The sequence below is a fragment of the Nicotiana tabacum genome, chromosome 3 (genome assembly GCF_000715075.1).
Source record: "Nicotiana tabacum cultivar K326 chromosome 3, ASM71507v2, whole genome shotgun sequence".
Taxonomy (NCBI): domain Eukaryota; kingdom Viridiplantae; phylum Streptophyta; class Magnoliopsida; order Solanales; family Solanaceae; genus Nicotiana; species Nicotiana tabacum.
Window position 1 is genome coordinate 123,469,521 of NC_134082.1, and position 19,325 is coordinate 123,488,845.

General features: G+C 36.3%; 1 protein-coding gene across 4 annotated transcripts; it reads left to right on the forward strand.

Moving 5' to 3' along the window:
* The first annotated feature begins 1,299 nt into the window (after positions 1–1,299).
* LOC107805422 (DNA ligase 6) lies at positions 1,300–19,278 on the forward strand. 4 transcript variants are annotated; one of them, XR_012707810.1, is made up of 19 exons: positions 1,300–3,761; positions 3,907–4,024; positions 4,479–4,560; positions 7,625–7,727; positions 7,856–7,952; positions 8,866–8,968; positions 9,542–9,661; positions 10,008–10,055; positions 10,448–10,545; positions 10,656–10,721; positions 11,981–12,140; positions 13,315–13,422; positions 13,917–13,966; positions 15,609–15,643; positions 15,960–16,021; positions 16,129–16,286; positions 16,361–16,449; positions 17,119–17,218; positions 18,704–19,278. XR_012707810.1 is itself a non-coding variant. In XM_075249845.1 (19 exons), exons 1-19 carry the CDS (start codon positions 1,397–1,399, stop codon positions 19,016–19,018), a joined length of 4,281 nt encoding a protein of 1,426 aa, XP_075105946.1. In that variant the 5' UTR covers positions 1,300–1,396; the 3' UTR covers positions 19,019–19,278. The 4 variants fall into 4 exon arrangements, 2 of the variants coding, with proteins under 2 accessions (XP_075105946.1, XP_075105947.1); XM_075249845.1 differs by having other exon boundaries at positions 16,125–16,286; XM_075249846.1 differs by having other exon boundaries at positions 1,308–3,761; positions 7,625–7,718; positions 16,125–16,286.
* Positions 19,279–19,325: the final 47 nt, after the last annotated feature.

Genomic DNA, 19,325 nt, shown 5'->3' on the forward strand with positions numbered 1-19,325 from the left:
ATGGAAAACAAGTATAAAAATTCAACTGAATTATGAATTTTGTACAAGAAAAAAAGCTCGTTATCATTTTAGCTACTTAAGGCAAAAACTTATACTAATACGTACTCTAAAGATTAAGTAAGTCTACAGATATTTTTCAATTTATATTTTTTATGAAAATTAATTCACTAGATATTATATACAATTGTCCTACTTTAGAGCAATCTGACAACAAAATAAATCCTGGAGAAAACAATTAATTTTTTATTATCTATTGATAAATCACGGAGGAGTTAGGAAAGTGCAACAAGGGGGATTTCTTTGAATAGATTTGTGAAAGAATTTTTTCGTATATTTTTTGTTAAATGTTTAAGGAAAAAAAGGAGAAAAAAATCAAAATAAATTAATAAGTTCAAAGAATAAGTCAATAGGACCTACTAATAAACAAAAAAGAGCAATTAAGTAAAGAGAAAGAAGAGACAAAAGATCCTTATGTAATGGTCTTAAATGCACCAAACAAAAGTTTTTAAAACAATGAGATAGGACGGATTGGAACCCCACCATTAGAGTGAAAATGGTGGTGCCTTACCAGTGACACATTGAGCCATTTTGTTACTGAGGGTGCCACTTAAAATATTTGTATACATTCCTTCTATATATACATATATGTATACATACTATTGTATAGTCTCGGCCAAAGCTTGCGGGTGGCGTACCACCCCATCCCTTACACGTAGATCCGCCCCTGAGAGCCAGAATGCTTCCAAATAAACTAAGAAAAAGATAAAGATGAAGCAACTAAAAACTTACACGAAGAATCAAGATGAAGCTGAAGAATGCGGTTGAGAAATGCGACTGAAGGGTGAAGTGAAGATGAGACTGAAGAATCTGATGGATCTGAGAATTAAAGTGAAGATGCGACTGAAGAGTGAAAGAAAGAAGTTGAGAAATGTGACTGACGCCGGCCTAAGTCTTGACAGGTTGACTGATGAGGGCGTGATATGACTGACGCCGGCCTGAGTCTTGATGGGCTGACTGGTGAGGGCGTGAGGCGGAGAAACTGAGAAAGAATAGGGAAATCAAAGAGTGAATTATGAAACCCTAGTATGTATATACTTAAGGGTAAACTAGTAAATTAGTTAATCCTTATTGGGTTATCGATTTTACCCAATAACAGAATTGCCAAATCGAGCCCGAACCGATTACCCAATTAAAAAAAAGTTTTAATCCGTTACCGAACCGTTAACCCGATAACCCAATAATAAATAATTAAGAATTTGGGTTATATATGCCCAGTTGCCCACCCCTAGTAGTTCTTCTGGCGCCAATCCAACCTCCTCAAAACATAAAAAGCATCACCCAAGTCCTCTTTCGAGTCGTTTAATTTCCACTGTAATCATCGGTTTTACCGGCGGCCATGTCCTCCGATGCCGGAACCCTAACCCTTGACTCTACCACTCTCTACACAACCGCTCTTAGCTCCCTCCCCGGTCAATCTTCCTCACATTCAAACCCACCACCCCTCCCTCTTCCGGCTCTCCCTCCCTCAGTCCCCCAACCGAAACTGATTCCAAAAACTCGTTTTATCATCGACGGTTTCAAATATGCCGGCGATTTCTCAGTTTCGTACTTCCTCTCTCATTTCCACTCCGATCACTATACTGGCCTGTCCCCTAATTGGTCCAAAGGTATCATTTTTTGCTCCTCCATAACCGCTAACCTTCTCATCCAAGTCCTCAATGTTCCCGCGCAATTTGTAGTGTCTTTACCGCTCTCCGAAGCCGTTTTAATCGACGGCTCCGAGGTATTTCTCATCGACGCCAATCATTGTCCTGGTGCTGTGCAGTTTTTATTTAAAAATCCAGTTAATTATGGCAAATTTGAGCGGTATATTCACACAGGTGATTTTCGTTATTGTGACAAAATGAAATTAGAGCCTGTTTTAAATGCATTTGTTGGTGCTGATGCTGTATTTTTAGATACAACTTACTGTAATCCGAAATTTATATTCCCTAGTCAAGATGCGTCAATTGATTATATAGTTGGTGTTATAGAGAAATATGGAGCTGAGAATGAGGGTTCATTGAAACATATATTGTTTCTTATTGCTACTTATGTTATTGGGAAGGAGAGGATTTTAGTGGAGGTTGCGTGGAGATGTAAGAGAAAGATCCACGTTGATGGCAGGAAAATAGCAGTTTTGAAGGTATTAGGTCATGGGGAGGATGGGGTGTTTACTACCTTTGAATCTGAAACTGATGTTCATGTTGTTGGGTGGAATGTGTTGGGTGAGACTTGGCCATATTTCAGACCCAATTTTGTGAAAATGAACGAGATCATGAGAGAGAAAGGGTATTCCAAGGTGGTTGGTTTTGTCCCAACTGGCTGGACTTATGAAGTGAAGCGAAATAAGTTTTCTGTGAGGAAGAAAGATTCCTTTGAGATACATCTTGTTCCATATAGTGAACATTCTAATTACGATGAGCTTAGACAATATGTGAAGTTTCTGAAACCAAAGCGTGTCATACCAACAGTAGGCATAGATGTTGAGAAGCTGGATAGCAAACATGCCAATGCCATGCGGAAGCATTTTGCTGGCTTGGTCGATGAGATGTCCATTAAGCAAGAATTTCTAATGGGTTTTCATCGTTGTGTCCAAGGGGAGGAAGATATGGATGCAAAAGAATCTCCTAATGCTTCAATTAGTATCACCAATCAAGAAAACAGAGGCGAATCTGCTCATGCTTTAGTCAGTATCACCAAGCAAGAAAATGAGGATACTTCATTGGATTCTAAGATCTGCAATAATGGTGATAGGGAGGATATTATCCATTCATTTCCTCAAGGAGAACCTGAGTTGCAAGGTTTAGAAAAAATAAGTGAAGGCGATGTGGAAGAAGAGCTGAAAGAACTTAAAGACTGTTTACCCATTTGGGTCACTAAAGACCAGATGCTGGATTTACTTAGTATTTCGGGGAAAAATATTGTTGATGCAGTCACTAACTTTTATGAACATGAAACCGAATACCGCGAACGGGTCACTGTCAGTAATTCTCCTACCTCTTCATTTGAGCCAAATTCACCAAATGGGTTTGCATTGCCTTTTAACCCAAAAGGAGATGAATCTATGCTGTCTCCCAAACCATGGGTTGGTAAAAGCCCGCAGCAGGGTGAGACAACTGCATCAAATAAAACCTTTAAACTGCCCAACATGAACCGTTCCAGTTGCAAAACTATTTTTCCGGGTAAAAGGAAGAGAAGTGCTGAAAACAAGTCGCTTAAAAAAGCAAGAGGAAATGTAAGTATGGAACCTGGTGGATCGAAGCAGTGTACTATAACAAAGTTCTTCAGTAAAAAGCCTCCTCCATCCGTGCAGAATGGTAATGGTGCAACTGCTAGTAGAAATTCCCACGATGATAACAGTGTGCTACTAAGTGCCTCCGTTGAGTCTTATAAAGAGGAAGCTGATCGGTTTATTCAGATTGTGAATGGGGATGAGTCTTTAAGAAGTTATGCTGCCACAGTACTAGCAAAGACTAAAGGAGACATAAGTATGGCACTTGACATTTATTTTTCAGAACACAAAGATGTTGGATGCGGGATTTCTGAAAGCAGCAAAGTGGTGCAACCTGCTAAAGAGGTTTTCCCTTCTTCCAAAGATGAAAAGTTGCCCAAAAAATTAGGAAATGACCCGGATTTATCCTTGTCTGGAGTTCCCTTAGCCAATACTGCTGTAAATTATGTATCACTTCCACCTGAGAAATATTCTCCTTTGGAACATGGTTGGTGTCTTGTAATTTACCATTTCTGATGTAATTATTTGGATATATTCAAGCATAAAGTCCAACTTTGTTATCCAAGTAAAATCTGTTCACCAGTAAAATATTACTTTTTTTCCTTTCTTTTTTCTTTCATTCTATTCCCCAGCTAGCTGGAGCAAGGGGCAGGCTGCTCCATACCTACATCTTTCACGGACTTTTGAATTGGTAGAGGAAGAAAAAGGCAAGATAAAAGTAACATCAATGTTCTGCAATATGTTTCGGAGGTTTGTTGCTACTACTCTTTAACCCTTTAGGCATCATTTTCTTTTCAAGGGTTCTAAGATAGTTGGGTTATACTGAGGGGCATTTGTTAAGGGTTTAAGCATGGGTGTTCTTATAGATTTTATTATGCCATTGGGTTTATTGGATTACTAGCTGGGTTCTTGCTTTGATTGGGTATCAATAATATACTTATCCTCAAAAGTAACAGATCAAAACCAGAAAAAGACAGGGTTCCCTTTTCTTAAGGGAGCAGGGGTAGTGGGATGAATGAGAGGTAAAATGGTAGTTTATGCTAATTGGGAGAATCCAATCCCGCAGCTCCACCACCAATAAATAATACAATTTCATGAGTCTACAGACTTAGGAGTAGCGTGGATTCAAAATCTTCATCCACCCACCCTCTAATCTCAAAGAAAGTATGGCTGTATTAGTTGATCAGTTACTGCTCATTCACAGCTTGCTTGCATTGTCTCCTGAGGATGTGCTTCCTGCAGTGTACTTGTGCACAAACAAGATAGCTCCTGACCATGAAAATACGGTTAGTCTAATACAATAATTGTCTATAAGATTTTGCCTCTTGGTTAGTGGTTGAATTCTAACATTGTGATGCATTTTTCTTCTTATTGTTTTTGTGTGCCAATTATTTCGATTTTCACTAATGCCCAGGAGTGTGTATTCGTTGACTACTTTGACATAATTACCTCAGTTTTGGCCCATGGTTTTATATTTTCATATGTTAACATTGCTTTAAGTTTCTTCTTCCATTGCAATTCCTTTTCTTTTCCTTTGTCCTTTTGGGTAAGCAAAGTGATATACTTTGATGTTTGAATTCCACAAAAAGGAACTTGTGGAATTCAGTCCGTTAAACATTTAAGTCCATGGTTTCCATTGCATCATCTAGTCCATCTACAGCTTTTCGGTTACACCAAAGGTGTAATCTTATAAAATATTCCGAGTTTACAAAAGATAAAGATAGAAAGCTATCCTCAAGGCACCTATTGTTCCTTTCTATCTAAGTTGTCCAAATACGTAAAGTGAAATGTCTTCGCAGCAATTCTATAGGTTTGTTGTTTGCGTACTATCTCATTTAAGCTTGTTCTAAAAGTGGCATTTGGGTCACATAATGGATTCATGATTCATTATTACCACCTTTGAAAGGAAAAAGTTGGTAAAATTTTTCAAGGTATTACTTGTATATGTTGTAATGATATTTGTAGTCACAAAAGGGATGATTTAAAATTAGACCCCAAAAATAAAATAAACTAAATTAAAGGCCGTCACCTTTTCTTTAGATAATTCAAATAATCTTCATTAGTATCCTTTTTTTTGATAACCCTAGTGTTTAGGTCAGGATGCACACACCTTCACTAATACCAGGTGGATATTGCCAAAAGTCTATACACAGTTGTTGTTAGCTTAACTCTAGTCATCTACCAAGCTATCCCAAATCCCATTAACAAAAGGCTTGTTACTTTAACTAGGTTTCTTATTTTTAGACCAAGAAAGGATATGTAAGAATATATGAACTAAGGATCCTATTACGGAAATTGCAAATTAGAGTATTGTTGAAATTAAATTCACATTTTAAAAGCAATCTAGAGCAAAACTGGCTAAAAAGAGAAAGAGATTTTTTTTGGTGTTTGTGGGGTGGGGGTGGGGGGCAAGATGGACAGTGAAGGGGTTGGGAATTGGAGGAGAGGAGCCAAGATTGGGCTGGGAAAGTTGAGTTGAGGAATGGAAGTATGACGGTAGGTCAATAGAAGTTGGTGGCAAAGAGGGAGAGCGGAGTGTGGGAAGGGGCAGGACCTGGTTGTTGGGAGTGGGGAGTGTAGTAACCAGAAGGTTAAAGGAAGGGGAAAGGTGAGTGAAGGGGGCTAAGGCAATGGGAGAGGTGGAGTGTCCAGAGGTTCGAGAAAGGAGAGAGAAGTGACTCAATGAGGATTCAGTTAGTTGGATTGACCCATTTAAAGATTGCAGACAACTTTTTCATTTTATTGTTTGCCCTATATTTTTCTGTAAATACTTTCGCATTGGAGAGTAGAAGTTTAAATTAATTGCATTTTGGATGAGATCACAAGCTTTTAACTGTTCTATAGGAGTAATAGACTATAAGGGAGGTCCTTCTAGTGACATTAAACTAAAGGTTGGTCTAATGCATATCTCAAAGTGCAGGGAATTTCAATTATGTGCCATGAAGCAAAGGGGAGTCTAAATGACTCGACCTAGTCATAAATAAATGGGTTTTCTCCTTTATAATGTTGTTCTACTGACATTCTTCACACTATATTTTGAAGAAGACTTTCCTGCCATTTTTTTTTTGAAAAGGTAAAGGTTTAAAAAGACTTTTCTGCCATAGCTACCCAATCGTACTGAAATTTGAAAAAGTCCCATCCTTATAATTGAGAATGCATAAGCTAAACAACAGTTGTTACAAAATGCCAGGGCCTTTCACAATGTCACATCTGTTGTAGCTTCTTGCTTTCGTGGTGGGCAGTAGATGGTAGAGATTAGATGTGACAATAACAACCATATTTGTTAGTGTTATGCTCATACTAGTGTTTAGAACCTACGCGATGCGCGGATAATTTGACAGAATATTAATCTTATAAAATTATAATTTAATATCATATTGTTAGTTGTTATTTTATTATTTTAGTTTTGTTGTACAATATTTTAATTTTTTTCATTTAGTGTTTACCTATAATACGAATATTGTTGTATTGTTTTCCTAAATGGATGGTGTTGTATTAGTTCAAAGGTTAAACACAGAAGTTCTTTTATTATGTCATAAATCTACTAATAATTGTAATAACTATTATTTTTGGATTATTTTCAATAAGAAATTAAATTGAATTCTTCTTCCGGTTTGTATTTAATATGAAAGTTTAATTTTTTTTATTAAAATTACTACATAATAAGTTCAATTATATCTTTATATATTTTATTTATTTCTTGAAATTATTGTTTATGTTTTTTTCTTTAGTTTTATCTATTATAATATTTTTAGTTACATGATCTTATCTATATAGCATGACCATATGAATTATTATTCAAAAACTTTCTCATCTCAAAAAACAAGTTGGACACTTGGCATCATCACATTGATTTGCTTCTCCTATTCTATATAGATAGATTTTATTTTATAATAGTTTCCTTAAAAATATATAGATATTTAATTATTTTAATTCAAATTAAAAAGAGTAATTAATTATTAACTAACATACTATTTTTGTCCAAAATTGGACACTTGGCATCATCACATTGATTTGCTTCTCCTATTCTATATAGATAGATTTTATTTTATAATAGTTTCCTTAAAAATATATAGATATTTAATTATTTTAATTCAAATTAAAAAGAGTAATTAATTATTAACTAACATACTATTTTTGTCCAAAATTGGACACTTGACATCATCACATTGATTTGCTTCTCCTATTCTATATAGATAGATATGGCTGCAATTTACAAATGTCCTTTCTATTTTGTGATTAAATTCTTTTTATATATGTGCATGATTTTATACATCATTACTTCTATTTTATTTGCTATTATTTGAATTCGAAGAGTATCATCTCAACTGTGATCTTATCATGCTCCAGGAATTGAATATTGGGGGCAGTACTGTTATAGCAGCACTTGAGGAGGCATGCGGGACAAAGAGATCGAAAGTACGAGAACTATATAACAGCCTAGGTGATCTTGGTAGGAACATTTGTCATTCTAGGTTTCTGGAGAATGGATAGCCAGTGCTTTGTCTTTTCTCCTCTCTTTGGTTGGTGGATGCTTTTTGTTGCAGGGTTGAAGTTTATTGCCTGTTTGTTTGGGATTAGGTGATGTTGCTCAACTTTGCCGACAAACACAATCGTTACTTGCTCCTCCAGTGGCACTTACAATTAGGGGTGTATACTCTACTCTTAGAAGGATAAGGTATGATTTTGACTCCTTTTGGTATGCAATAGTTGTTGCTGATCGTTTGAATGAGATCATGTACTCTTTTCAGTATTCAAATAGGTTCTCTTTAGTCTTTATTGGATTTTTTGACTCCTCGACCAGAACCATGCCTCCTCCCTTAGTCCACTGTATTCCTGCATCATTTTTCTTTTTCTTTTTCTGTCATGCACATCCTTTTCGTGAATATCAGACTATGTTTTCCTTCTTTTATGGCAAGCTTCAATCTCTACTTTTTTGTATCCTTTCTCATTTATACAACGAAGTCTGTCTAAGATGAAAGATAATAGAGTGTTGCAAAAATGTTAGATGTTTTATGTAGTAAATGGATGCTATCCACGGCAACATAGCTAGTTATTTGGTTCTGATGATCTTCTTGCGGGCTTATTTTTTATTGTTCTGGATGGGGCGTAAGGTTGACCTTTGTATATTCAGAAGTATACCAGCTTTTGCGATCTGTATCACAATTTCATTGTAATGTGGGGAGTTGTCTACCCACTTAAGAGGATTATTTTACGCTTTTTGATAAGCTTACTTCATTATACCTTTGGCTTCTCTTACAATTGTCTTGGTTTGGTTTGAGTAATGTGCCCCCCCCCCCCCCCCCCCCAAAAAAAAAAAAAAAAAATTAGAAAAAAAGAAAAAAGAAATACCCACACTTATAATCATTAATCAGATGATAAAGGGGGAAAACCTGAATTTGTGCATTTTTAATGTTTTGGCTTTACTTGAAAATATACTGCTAGGATAGTTTATCTTGAACTTCTTTTTTTGAAAAGTATCAAAAAGTTCAGTTCAACTCTGTAATACATTTTGCCATTCCTTTTTTATTTCTTATGGTTTCTGTATGCTTTCGATGACAAAATGATAATTGCTATATACAATATATCAGTTTACAGGCAGGTAGTGGGAGTGGCGTCCGAAAGAAAAGCCTCATTGTCAATCTCATGTGTTCATGTAGGGAGAAGGAGATGAAGTTTCTTGTCAGAACTTTGGTATGATTCACAGTTTCAGTCTTCAAAGAATAAAAAGCCCTGCTGTGGTATTACAGGCTCATAAATGTGTAAAAGAACTGATAATTGCACTTTGTAGTTGTATCCCTGCACCCCTCATCTAAAACAGCGTAAGCAAAATAAGAATAGCTTTCTATGTGCATTTTTTATTTCCTCCAAACCAGTAGGCTCCAGAGTTTTTCACAATAACTTGGTCTTGTTGGCAAACTCAACCTAATAGAATATTATAATCACCAGAGAACTTTGAAGTCCACACGATATTTGTCTCAAATCTATATTTGATGCAGTAGTTTTCCTTTCCTGATTCTGTGGTAAAACATGGGTTAAATCATGTTTTAATAAAAGCCATTTGGTGTTTGCCAATCAGCTTAGAACCAATCCCTTGAGGACACTTTAATCTAAATAAAGACCTAAACAAGCTCTTTTTCCTGTTTCTGCCATGTTGATTTGTTGTGAAAGATGATGTGTAGCAAGATATCTTGCTTTCTTCTAACTGTTTCACCCCTGCTTGCTTTTTTCTAACTGTTTCACCTCTGCTTACTTTTTCTGCTGTAGGTCAGGAATTTGCGGATTGGAGCCATGATGAGAACTGTTCTTCCTGCATTAGCTCAAGCTATTGTGTTCAATTCTCTTCTTTATGATGGACCAGTCGAAAACATGAAAGAGAATCTGCAGGTTTGTTCATAGGAGGTTGACAGGATGGAGATAGTAGTCTCTATTTAATTTCATTCCATATGTAGGGGACATTCTTCTTGAATGTTTCACCCTGAGTCCCATGCTTTTGTTTTGGTGGACTACACTCAAAGATGCTACTCCTTTGTGGAGATGAGTAAGAGCTGCTGGCATTTGATGTTTGGTGTTCTGATCAAACACGAGAGATTGAAGTGGGGAAATTCTCTTGATAGCTTGAATTTATGTTTCTACCGTCCATGTCTGCTGCTTTTTCCCCTTTTTCTGAACTCATTGATATTGCCTTAATGGTTTTCCTACTAACTAGTATTCTTTATTTCCTTGACGTTAGCGACTTTCAGCAGAAGCAGTTGAAGCATATAACATCCTTCCCAGCTTGGTAAGCGTTATTCTTCAAGTTTAATGGTTTTATTAGAAGATTGGTATTAGGTTCTATGTTTTCATGCACTTAGAAGTAGTTAGTCGTGTGTGTGTGTATCTTTGGTGATTCTACTTTATGTTAATCATTGACTGGGTCGTATGTTTTTTTACTTCCATTTCACTCAACTGTTTCCAAGTGCTTACAAAAAAAAGGAAAAACTACATGATTTTTTATATTTTTTCTTCGGTGAGCTAAATGTGCCATTTTAAAATCGTGAAGCATTTCAATTTGTTCAAGATAATTAGTCACGTATTTCCTTCTGCAAGAGGCTATCGATGTTTGAGTATGATTTGCCTAGAATTATCTAATTTTTATTGTCTCTAATTAATTTAGTGCTCTGTTTTGACCAGGATGTACTTGTTCCTTCTTTGATGGAAAAGGGGATTGAGTTTTCCTCAAATACGTTGTCAATGGATCCAGGCATACCCATCAAACCAATGCTTGCAAAGTACAGATAAATGTGTACTTGTGTTTATGATGCACTTTTTGTACTACGTCCTACTGTTTCTTTCACAATGGACCATCTCTCATACTTCCTCAATTTTTCGCTGATGATAGAATTACTAATGGCGCCCCTCAAGTGCTGAAGCTCTTCCAGAACAAAGCCTTTACATGCGAGTACAAGTAACTGCTCGAAACTTCCTTTTCCATCAGTTTTTTGGACATTGTAGCTAATGTTTTCATTAGTAACTGCTCGAAACTTCCTTTTCCATCAGTTTTTTGGACATTGTAGCTAATTGTTTCATTTGTTTGCTCATCCATCAATGTAATGAAATGGTCTTTGTGGGATAATGAAATTACTACTCTGATGAAACTGGTAGGGACACAGTTTAATCAAAAGTGAAGCATCTCCATAGGGTTTTTGTCGGACTGGCATATTTCAAGTGAATATTCTAAAATTATGCCCCTTTACGGATGTTTGTGCTTTATTAGTGTCGCACCACAATGCTCCAAACTGCATTTTTATCTTCGTGAAATTGAGAATACTAGGTTACCTATACCCCCTTCCAAACCCCCCCCCCCCCCCCAAAAAAAAAAAAAAATTAAAAATAAAATAAAAATAAAACTAGAAATAAAAAAAAAAAGTAAAAGAAGAATGAGGAAAAGAAATTGTGATAACAGAGCTAATATTCTTTTACCTTCTGTATTTTAGCTGATTGCAAGTAGCACTAGGTTCATATTCATTTAATAATTTTTTAACTACATACAATTTTAAAACTATTTTATCTTTTCTCTATTTCTTTAGTTCTAACAAGTCATAGTTCAAGAAGATACTGAGTCTTCTTAAACTTTAGGGAGAGTGAATTGCAGGGTTATTTGGAGTTCACATACTTGTTGTTGAGTTCCTCAGTTATATCATTTGAGTACTAGTATCAAAGAGTTTAGGAGTCCTACTCTTATTTATTTGTTATTTGGTATGGTTGACTTTTCTTCTTATTTGGTAGTTGTTTTTGATCTAGACCTGATGCTGTATTCTGTCGTTTTCATGCAAGGGGAGTGATGGCAGCTCTTGTAGTACCACGGTCCTTTATTTAGTAGCCTATTATCTAGTAGGATCCAATTAACTTCGAAAAGTACAGGAGTGATGATGTTTTTTGGTGCATTATCTTCTCTTTGCTTCTATTTTGAGTGAATACTTGAATACCTGAATCATGCTGAAAATTTTCGCTTTACCTGGACTTACCAATCATTTCTAATACGAATGGTATCTTGCGGTTTCTTGGATTTCCAGCCGAATAATTATGCTTTCTGAAAAAATGAATGAATTGACATCCGAAGAGAAATATTCTGATACAATGTTTTAACGATGCTGAAATATAGCCTGTAGATATTGCTATTTTTGAACATACTCATATCTTAAAGTACTGATATCCATTTTGCAGATATGATGGTCAGCGAGCTCAAATTCATAAATTAGCTGGTGGTTCGGTCCGTGTATTTTCACGGAATGGGGATGAAACAACATCGAGATTCCCTGATTTGGTAAACATAATTACAGAATCATGTGGTCCCAGAGGAGCGACATTCATATTGGATGCAGAGGTATTTCTTATATGGAATTCCACTTTAAGTAGCACGAGACAGATTCGAGGGAAGACACGTTAAATTAAAAACTTTGGGAGACTATATGGGAGAGAGGATATTATATTTAAAGGATATAACATAGTGCCTAGTTTATAAAACACAGAAGTTTTAAGACTGTCCTTACAATGCAAGAAAAACACATTACACCATTCTGTTATATTGCTAATAAAGCATCCAAACGGCCAATATCAAGTAAGCATATATAAAGCACAGCAAGTTTCTTTTGGATATTCAATTGAAAAAGATGATTATAATAGAGAAGCTAAAGAAGAAAATATGCCAGCAGGAACGGGTAAAAGCAATGAATCAGCAAGGTGACAGAGTGGAAAATTTAAGAAAAAAGCACATGTCATTGGTTCTAACCCTACCATGGAAAAAATTTGGTATTTAAGTTGGAAGCAGGGTAAAGGGGTGGACCCATAATCTCAGGAGTTTCGAACATGTGAGCCAACTAGAGCCGGGCCAGAAGCTCACAGGGAATATATCAAAAAAAGCTCTGAGAAAAAAAAAATTAAAAAAAAAACTCACGGTGAATATATCCAATAAAAAAAAATTGAGAAGAAAAAGAAACATAAGAAGAAAAGAGTGACTCTGAGAAACAACTGTGACGAATTCGGAGGGAATTAAAAGGTGGAACCATGTTGTGTTTCTTTGTTAAGCCAGATTCTTCATCTTCTACTCCTATGCTAATTAGAATGCTAGTGGTTCTTTTGGTTCGGCCTTGTGTTTTAGGTCATTGTTGTTTGGAAGACGGTAGATTGGGGAGCTTTAGTAAAAAAATTGCTCCTGAATAATCTTATTGAATACATTAAGGCCTTGATATTCTTGTCAAGTTTTAGATGTAGGTGCTCTACAATAATTGGAAACATGTGTTTAAATCAAGGGGCAGTTGTCCATATTAAGGACACTGTTGTCCTATAATGAGTGGGAAAAAAATGGGTTCAACATGTGTATCGAGTTCACCTGGCATGCATCCATGTCTGATTGTGTCCATCACCAAACCATGATGTTATATACTCAAATTTGGTGTCTGTGTTAAATGTATCAATAGTCGAAGTGCCCTCGCAGCCATTGGGCTGAAATTGTAATCACTAATGAACTTTTGTTGTTTATGACCTCTATCTTTTTTCAGGTTGTTGCAATTGATAGAAAAAATGGTTCAAAGCTCATGTCGTTCCAAGAACTATCTTCGCGAGAGAGAGGGACCAAAGATTCCATCATCGCATTAGATAAAATTAAGGTCATTGTCAATCCTCTCAATCAGGAATTTCTTTAGCCTTCTGACATCCCCATAATAATCTAATTTATCATTTGGATTTGGACCTTGTGTGTGGAAAGATGGTGGTTACCCCCTTTCTCCATGTTCACAATGATCACAGCAGATTGGCAATGGAGCTTGTCTTTATTCATTTTTAATCCACATGCTAAAGTAATGAGAAATGTCCCTTGTCAAAAAGTAATGAGAAATGTCTTCTTATGTTTATGTTTTATTTAAATTGGAGTTTGTACCTTATTAAAAAGGCAGCCCGGTGCACAAAGCATCCCGCATTCATGTAGGGTCCGTGAAAGGGCCACACCCCAAGGAGTGTGATATTTGTACCTTATTGGTCAACCAATTTTTGTAAAATATTTATGCAGTGCCTTTGATAGACAGTCCCCCTAAAAGTTGTTTTCTGTCTGTAAAAATATATTCTGGTATCTGACATCTCTTACTTTTTACCATTCTTGGTGCAGGTTGAGATATGCATTTTTGTCTTCGATATCATGTTTGCAAATGGAGAACAGTAATTACTATAACCATTTCTCCAATTTTTTTGTGGATGGCAATACCTGCTGTTACACATTTGTCTATCATTAATGGTACTGTTTTCATAGTAATCATGTTTTGTGTCGGTGACATGCACCAGTTTTGATCTATAAATCTCATTTAATGAGTTAGGGTAGTTTGTTAATATTGTTAAGCTTTGATAGTTTGATAAATGGATTTACCTGGTGATGAGACACAAAGGTATATGATGTGAATAGGAGGTCTATAATTTATACTCCCTCTGTCTCAATATATGTTACGGTGTTCGACTAGTCGTGGAATTTAACAAAGAAAGACCTCTGAAATTTGTGGTCTAAAACAAGCCATAAAAATTTGTGTGGCTATAAATCATCATCAAGGATAAAGTGGGAAGTGTAAAGTTAATTGTTCCTAAATATGGAAAGATGTCATTCCTAAATATGTTTATGCTATTACTTGTTGCACGTGAAGAAAAATTATAGGGAAGCTCATCCAGTGCAAAGATGCCAATTCCCTTGTGAGAAATGAAACCAGGAAAATAAGATTGAGATAAAAGACTTCTTGATCATTCTCCCAAGCTAGTGGGTGTTTAAGTAGTACATAGACCTATTCTAAACTAGGAAAGATATCAAGGTTACATAATTACATAGATATAATAGTCCCTTATCGATTCTAATGAATATACACCATAACATCCCTACTGTCCTTTCTTTTTTGGGGAAAGATAACCCTGGAAAAAGTGATCTTATTTCATTAAGAAGTCCTTAATGTTGGCAATTAGACTTCTAGGTTACAAGACTCAATGGGCTTTAAATTTGTTGAGAAAGATGGCAGTTAAATTCAATCCTAAAGAAAATAATATACCATAAGATTATTGGAAAGGAGGAGAGCACGTGAAGCTAGTAGAAATGATACTATACTTCCTCTATCTGATTTTAGTAGAAATGATACTGTACTTCCTCTATCTGATTTTATGACACAATTATTATTGAATGACTGAAAAGTTTTTCATTCATTACAGTGTTCAAACATGTTAAAAATATTTCAGCTTTCTAAATTATCTGGTTCGTTTATAATATGTAAATTTCATTGTGAATAGTCAAAATTTAATGAAAAAAATCACCTCAACAGTTGAATTTGACCTCTTGCTGTGAACTGTCATTCCTTTACGGATGGAGGGAGTAAAAGCTATGTTGCTCGGGCTCTCCGAAAATGTGGCCGGATACGTGTCGGATCCTCCAAAAGTAGTGCATTTTTGAAGGATCCGACACGAGTGTGGCTACATTTTGGAGAGTCCGCGCAACATAGAGTAAAAGATTTCTTAATCGATCAAGAGCCTTGAAAAAAAGGTGCATGATTGAGGTTCTCAGTTTATACAATGTGAAGTTGCACTATGAGATGTAACGCGTGTAACCTTAGTGTTTCTGCTTCAACCGAGTTGTGAGGTTTGAGGAGACCTTTCCATGTGCTGCTTCTTTCAAAAATTGGCTGATCATGCAATCTGAGGCTTTTATGCTTTAGATAGAGCTATTCCACATTAATTTGTGTCTGGCTGATTCTTGTTGCTCTCTTTTAAAATTTCATTTGAGACGTTCACATCCTTTTTAGGATTCTATAACTGTAGAATTCTTTGTCTACAGATTGTTGCATGTGCCACTCCGTCAAAGGCGAAAATGTATGCATCTTTATTTCTTCCTATTAGTGTAGAAGTTTAGTACTCTGTCCATTTTAATTTATGTGAACCTATTTCCTTTTTAGTCCGTGCCAATAAGGATGACCCCGTTCTATATTTGAAAACAATTTACCTTTATACAATGGTTTATAGCCACACAAAATATATGTGCCTCTTTTACACCACAAGTTCAAAAGTCTTCTCTTTTTTCTTAAACTTCGTGCCCAGTTAAATAGGTTCACATAAATTGAAACGGAGGGAGTAATAGATATTGTAAAACTGTCCTCTTAATATTTGAAATTTGGTGTGTGAAAATCAGACCTGAAGGATTTATTTGGTGATGGCAAAGTGGGTTATTTCGAGTATGCGGCAGAAATGACTGTAAGTTTCTTCTTGGTGTATAATTTTGTTGTGTTGGCTAATACGTAACATGCGCATTCTGTTGCCAGCTATTCAGTAATTTACCTAACCTATCTTTCTTTAGGTAGAGTCCGATGATGCTTGTGCAGATAACGAAGCCACATTGGCTAGGATGAACAGCTTTCTTGATGATGCGCTACATTCTTCTTGTGAAGGAATCATGGTGAAATCCCTTGATATAGATGCTGGATACACACCATCAAAGCGCACTGATGCATGGTTAAAGGTGTCAACTCGAAGAATGATATATTGCATTAGCAAGATTAGAGCTCTAGTCCTAATCCTGGACCTTGTCTGCAGGTCAAGAGAGACTACGTGGAAGGACTAAGTGATTCCTTGGACTTGGTTCTGATTGGTGCTTGGTATGGGAATGGAAGGAAAGCAGGATGGTAATGATCAACTTTTCTTCTCTTTTTGATTTTCTTATGCAGACAGTTAAGGCATCAAACTGCAAATTTGCAGGAGTTCGAGCATCTTTCACCCAGAAATCTGTTTTAGGTTCTGAGATAGCTTAGCAGGAATACCTTTCTAAATATGTACTATGCGGAAAGTTAAGGAGTAAACTGCAAATTCCGACGAATGGAGCATTTCTTCACATAGAAATCTTATTTAAGGTTTTGAGATAACTTAGCGTTAGCGGGAATGTCTACTCTAAAGATGATTGTGCCATGCAAACTTTGCTGGCTTTACCAATAAAGTGGGAGCATATGCTGCTACTGATGTCATTTTGACAGTTCAGTGCTACAAACGTCTGAGTTGTTTCCTAATGTTTATATGTTATGCATATATTGTTTGGGCACGTAAGAGAACGGCCCCCTCCCTCTTTGTCACTTCTTTTATGACCGCTGATAAATTGCATTGGATTCTTTTGCATGAATGCTTTCATGTGATTAATGTGTTACTTTCTAATGTTTATATGTTATGCATATATTGTTTGGGCACGTAAGAGAACGTCCCCCTCCCCCTCTCTCGCTTCTTTTATGACCGCTGATAAATTGCAATGGATTCTTTTGCATGAATGCTTTCATGTGATTAATGTGTTACTTTTTAAATTACAGGTATAGTCCTTTCCTTATGGCCTGCTACAACCCTGACACTGAGGAATTCCAGAGTGTCTGCCGGGTCATGTCTGGGTTTTCTGATTCATTCTACATAGAGGTGAGTTCAATAGCGATATAACTTGATTACCATGTCCCACATCTTATAGTCTTGGACTTGTAGATACTAGTATTGGCATTCTGGTGAACAAACTCTCCTTTGATTAACTTGTCTTTTGATCTGTATCAGAAAGATTGTTTTTTGATATTTATAACACCCCCCCCCCCCACACACAAAAGCCGTCTTTTGATAACTTGAATGCTAGTTCATGCCCTTCCCCCATGTTATTCTACTGGCAATCAAGTTGAAATTGGTATAGGAGTTCATTCTCTGAATCTTTCAAGTTTCAATCACTGAATCTTCATTCCATCCATTTTGCCTGCAGAATTTCCCTGCGTGTAGTCATTTAGGTCTGTTGAGTAGCCTATTGTGGCTCGATAAAATTTATTCTGATGTAAGCTTTTATATGGTTACTCATAGTAAGACATTCTTTTTTTTGCGAATTACGAGGATAATTGGTTAGTGATATCTTTTATTGTGAAATTTTGAGGGGTGCAGAGTTATTGATTTTAACCGTGGTTCGCTTTTATAGATATCCCCACATGTTGGGATCAAACTGGGTTTGTTGTTGTTGTTTCGCTTTTATAGATAAACACAAAGAAGGTCACATAGGTCCACGACATGAGTGGGAGTTGGTCATCTTTTAAAGAAGCTCCTGCATTTTTATTTGCTTTGTTAGGATCCTGAGGTGTGCAAGGTCTTTGAGTTTGATTGTGGTTCACAAATATAGAGAATAGAGCCCATAGATCAGCCCGTGATAGGCAGTTGGTTATCTTGTTAAATAGCTCCAGCGTCTATGTCATCTGTTTTAGGTAATAGACGGGGTTGTGAGTATCTATCTGTAAACCCTTACTCTGAGAAGATCCAATTTATTGTTGAGGCATAGCCAGATACTCTGTGTAAGTTGGATGGACAAACTGCTGTAGCCAATTAATTGTCGATTGTCTATTGGAAGAGTGCTTTATATGGGGAGTAGAATTAAAATCTTGCTATACGTGAGAGCTGTGGTTTTGGGGTGTTCTGTTGGGGTTATTTTTTTTTTTTTTGGGGGGGGGGGGGGAGATATGAGAGGGAGAAAGAAAATACTCAGAAAGTGAGTGCTGTCTCTTTAAATATATCTAGTTACTTGCGCATAAAAGCATGCTTGACCATTACCCTTAAAAATATCTCTTGAATTTTCTTTTTGTTGTCATATTTCTGCGTGTCTCTATTTATCAAATTCTTATGTATGCATTTGGAAATGGTGTTTGAAGAAGGCCTTCATTTCCTACAAACATTTCTATCATCAATGTGAATCTCGAGTGCGCAGAGCACCTATGTGGGGTTAGTGTCCATGGAATGTAAAAGTTAAGAATAACAAAATTCTACTTTAAGAAGAAGAGAAGGTAGTGAAGGGTATTACATCAGTGGAAGAAAGTGGAAGAAATCAGTCACTTTCTGGCACTCAGTAGAGTAATTGTGACTTGCTGATTTAACTTTTTTCAGATGGAGGAGTTCTTCTCTGGGGACAAAATCTTCAACAAAAAGCCACATTACTATCGAACTGCAGAAGTGGCCGATATGTGGTTTTCTCCCGAAGTTGTGTGGGAGATAAGGGGTGCTGACTTCACGGTGTCCCCAGTGCATCATGCAGCCATTGGTTCAGTCCATCCATCTCGTGGTATTTCTGTCAGATTCCCTAGGTTCATTCGGTGTTTGTCAGATAGGAAACCTGAGGAATGTAGCACATCTGCAGATATAGCCGACATGTTCCGCTCTCAGACTAGAAGAATGGATGTGAATGTTGAACATGAATTGTAGATTTTGGTTATCCTAAAGGAACCCCTCTCTCTCTCTCTCTAGTGTTGAGCACATTACTAATCTACACCAGAGTGTTTAACAAGAAGAAACATTGTTATTGGTGTGTTTTTGCACTTTGGTATCCTACTCATAGAAGTTTGTTTAGGAAAAATGACATTGTATAGATGCTCTCAAAATAATAGCCGAAAAAATGTATATATTTTTTTTATATATATATACATTTTGTATGTTATATACAAAAATTATACAAGTTTTATATATTTTTTCGGCTACCGAATATAAATAGTTTCGGGCGCGGGCTAAAAGT

Bases quoted from the DNA above. Each gene is read 5' to 3' on its own strand.
- LOC107805422 (XM_075249845.1), top strand. From the start codon at position 1,397: ATGTCCTCCGATGCCGGAACCCTAACCCTTGACTCTACCACTCTCTAC. The intron at 7,728-7,855 runs GTAGGAACATTT...GTTTGGGATTAG, and splicing joins TAACAGCCTAGGTGATCTTG to GTGATGTTGCTCAACTTTGC. The intron at 9,662-10,007 runs GTTTGTTCATAG...CCTTGACGTTAG, and splicing joins ACATGAAAGAGAATCTGCAG to CGACTTTCAGCAGAAGCAGT.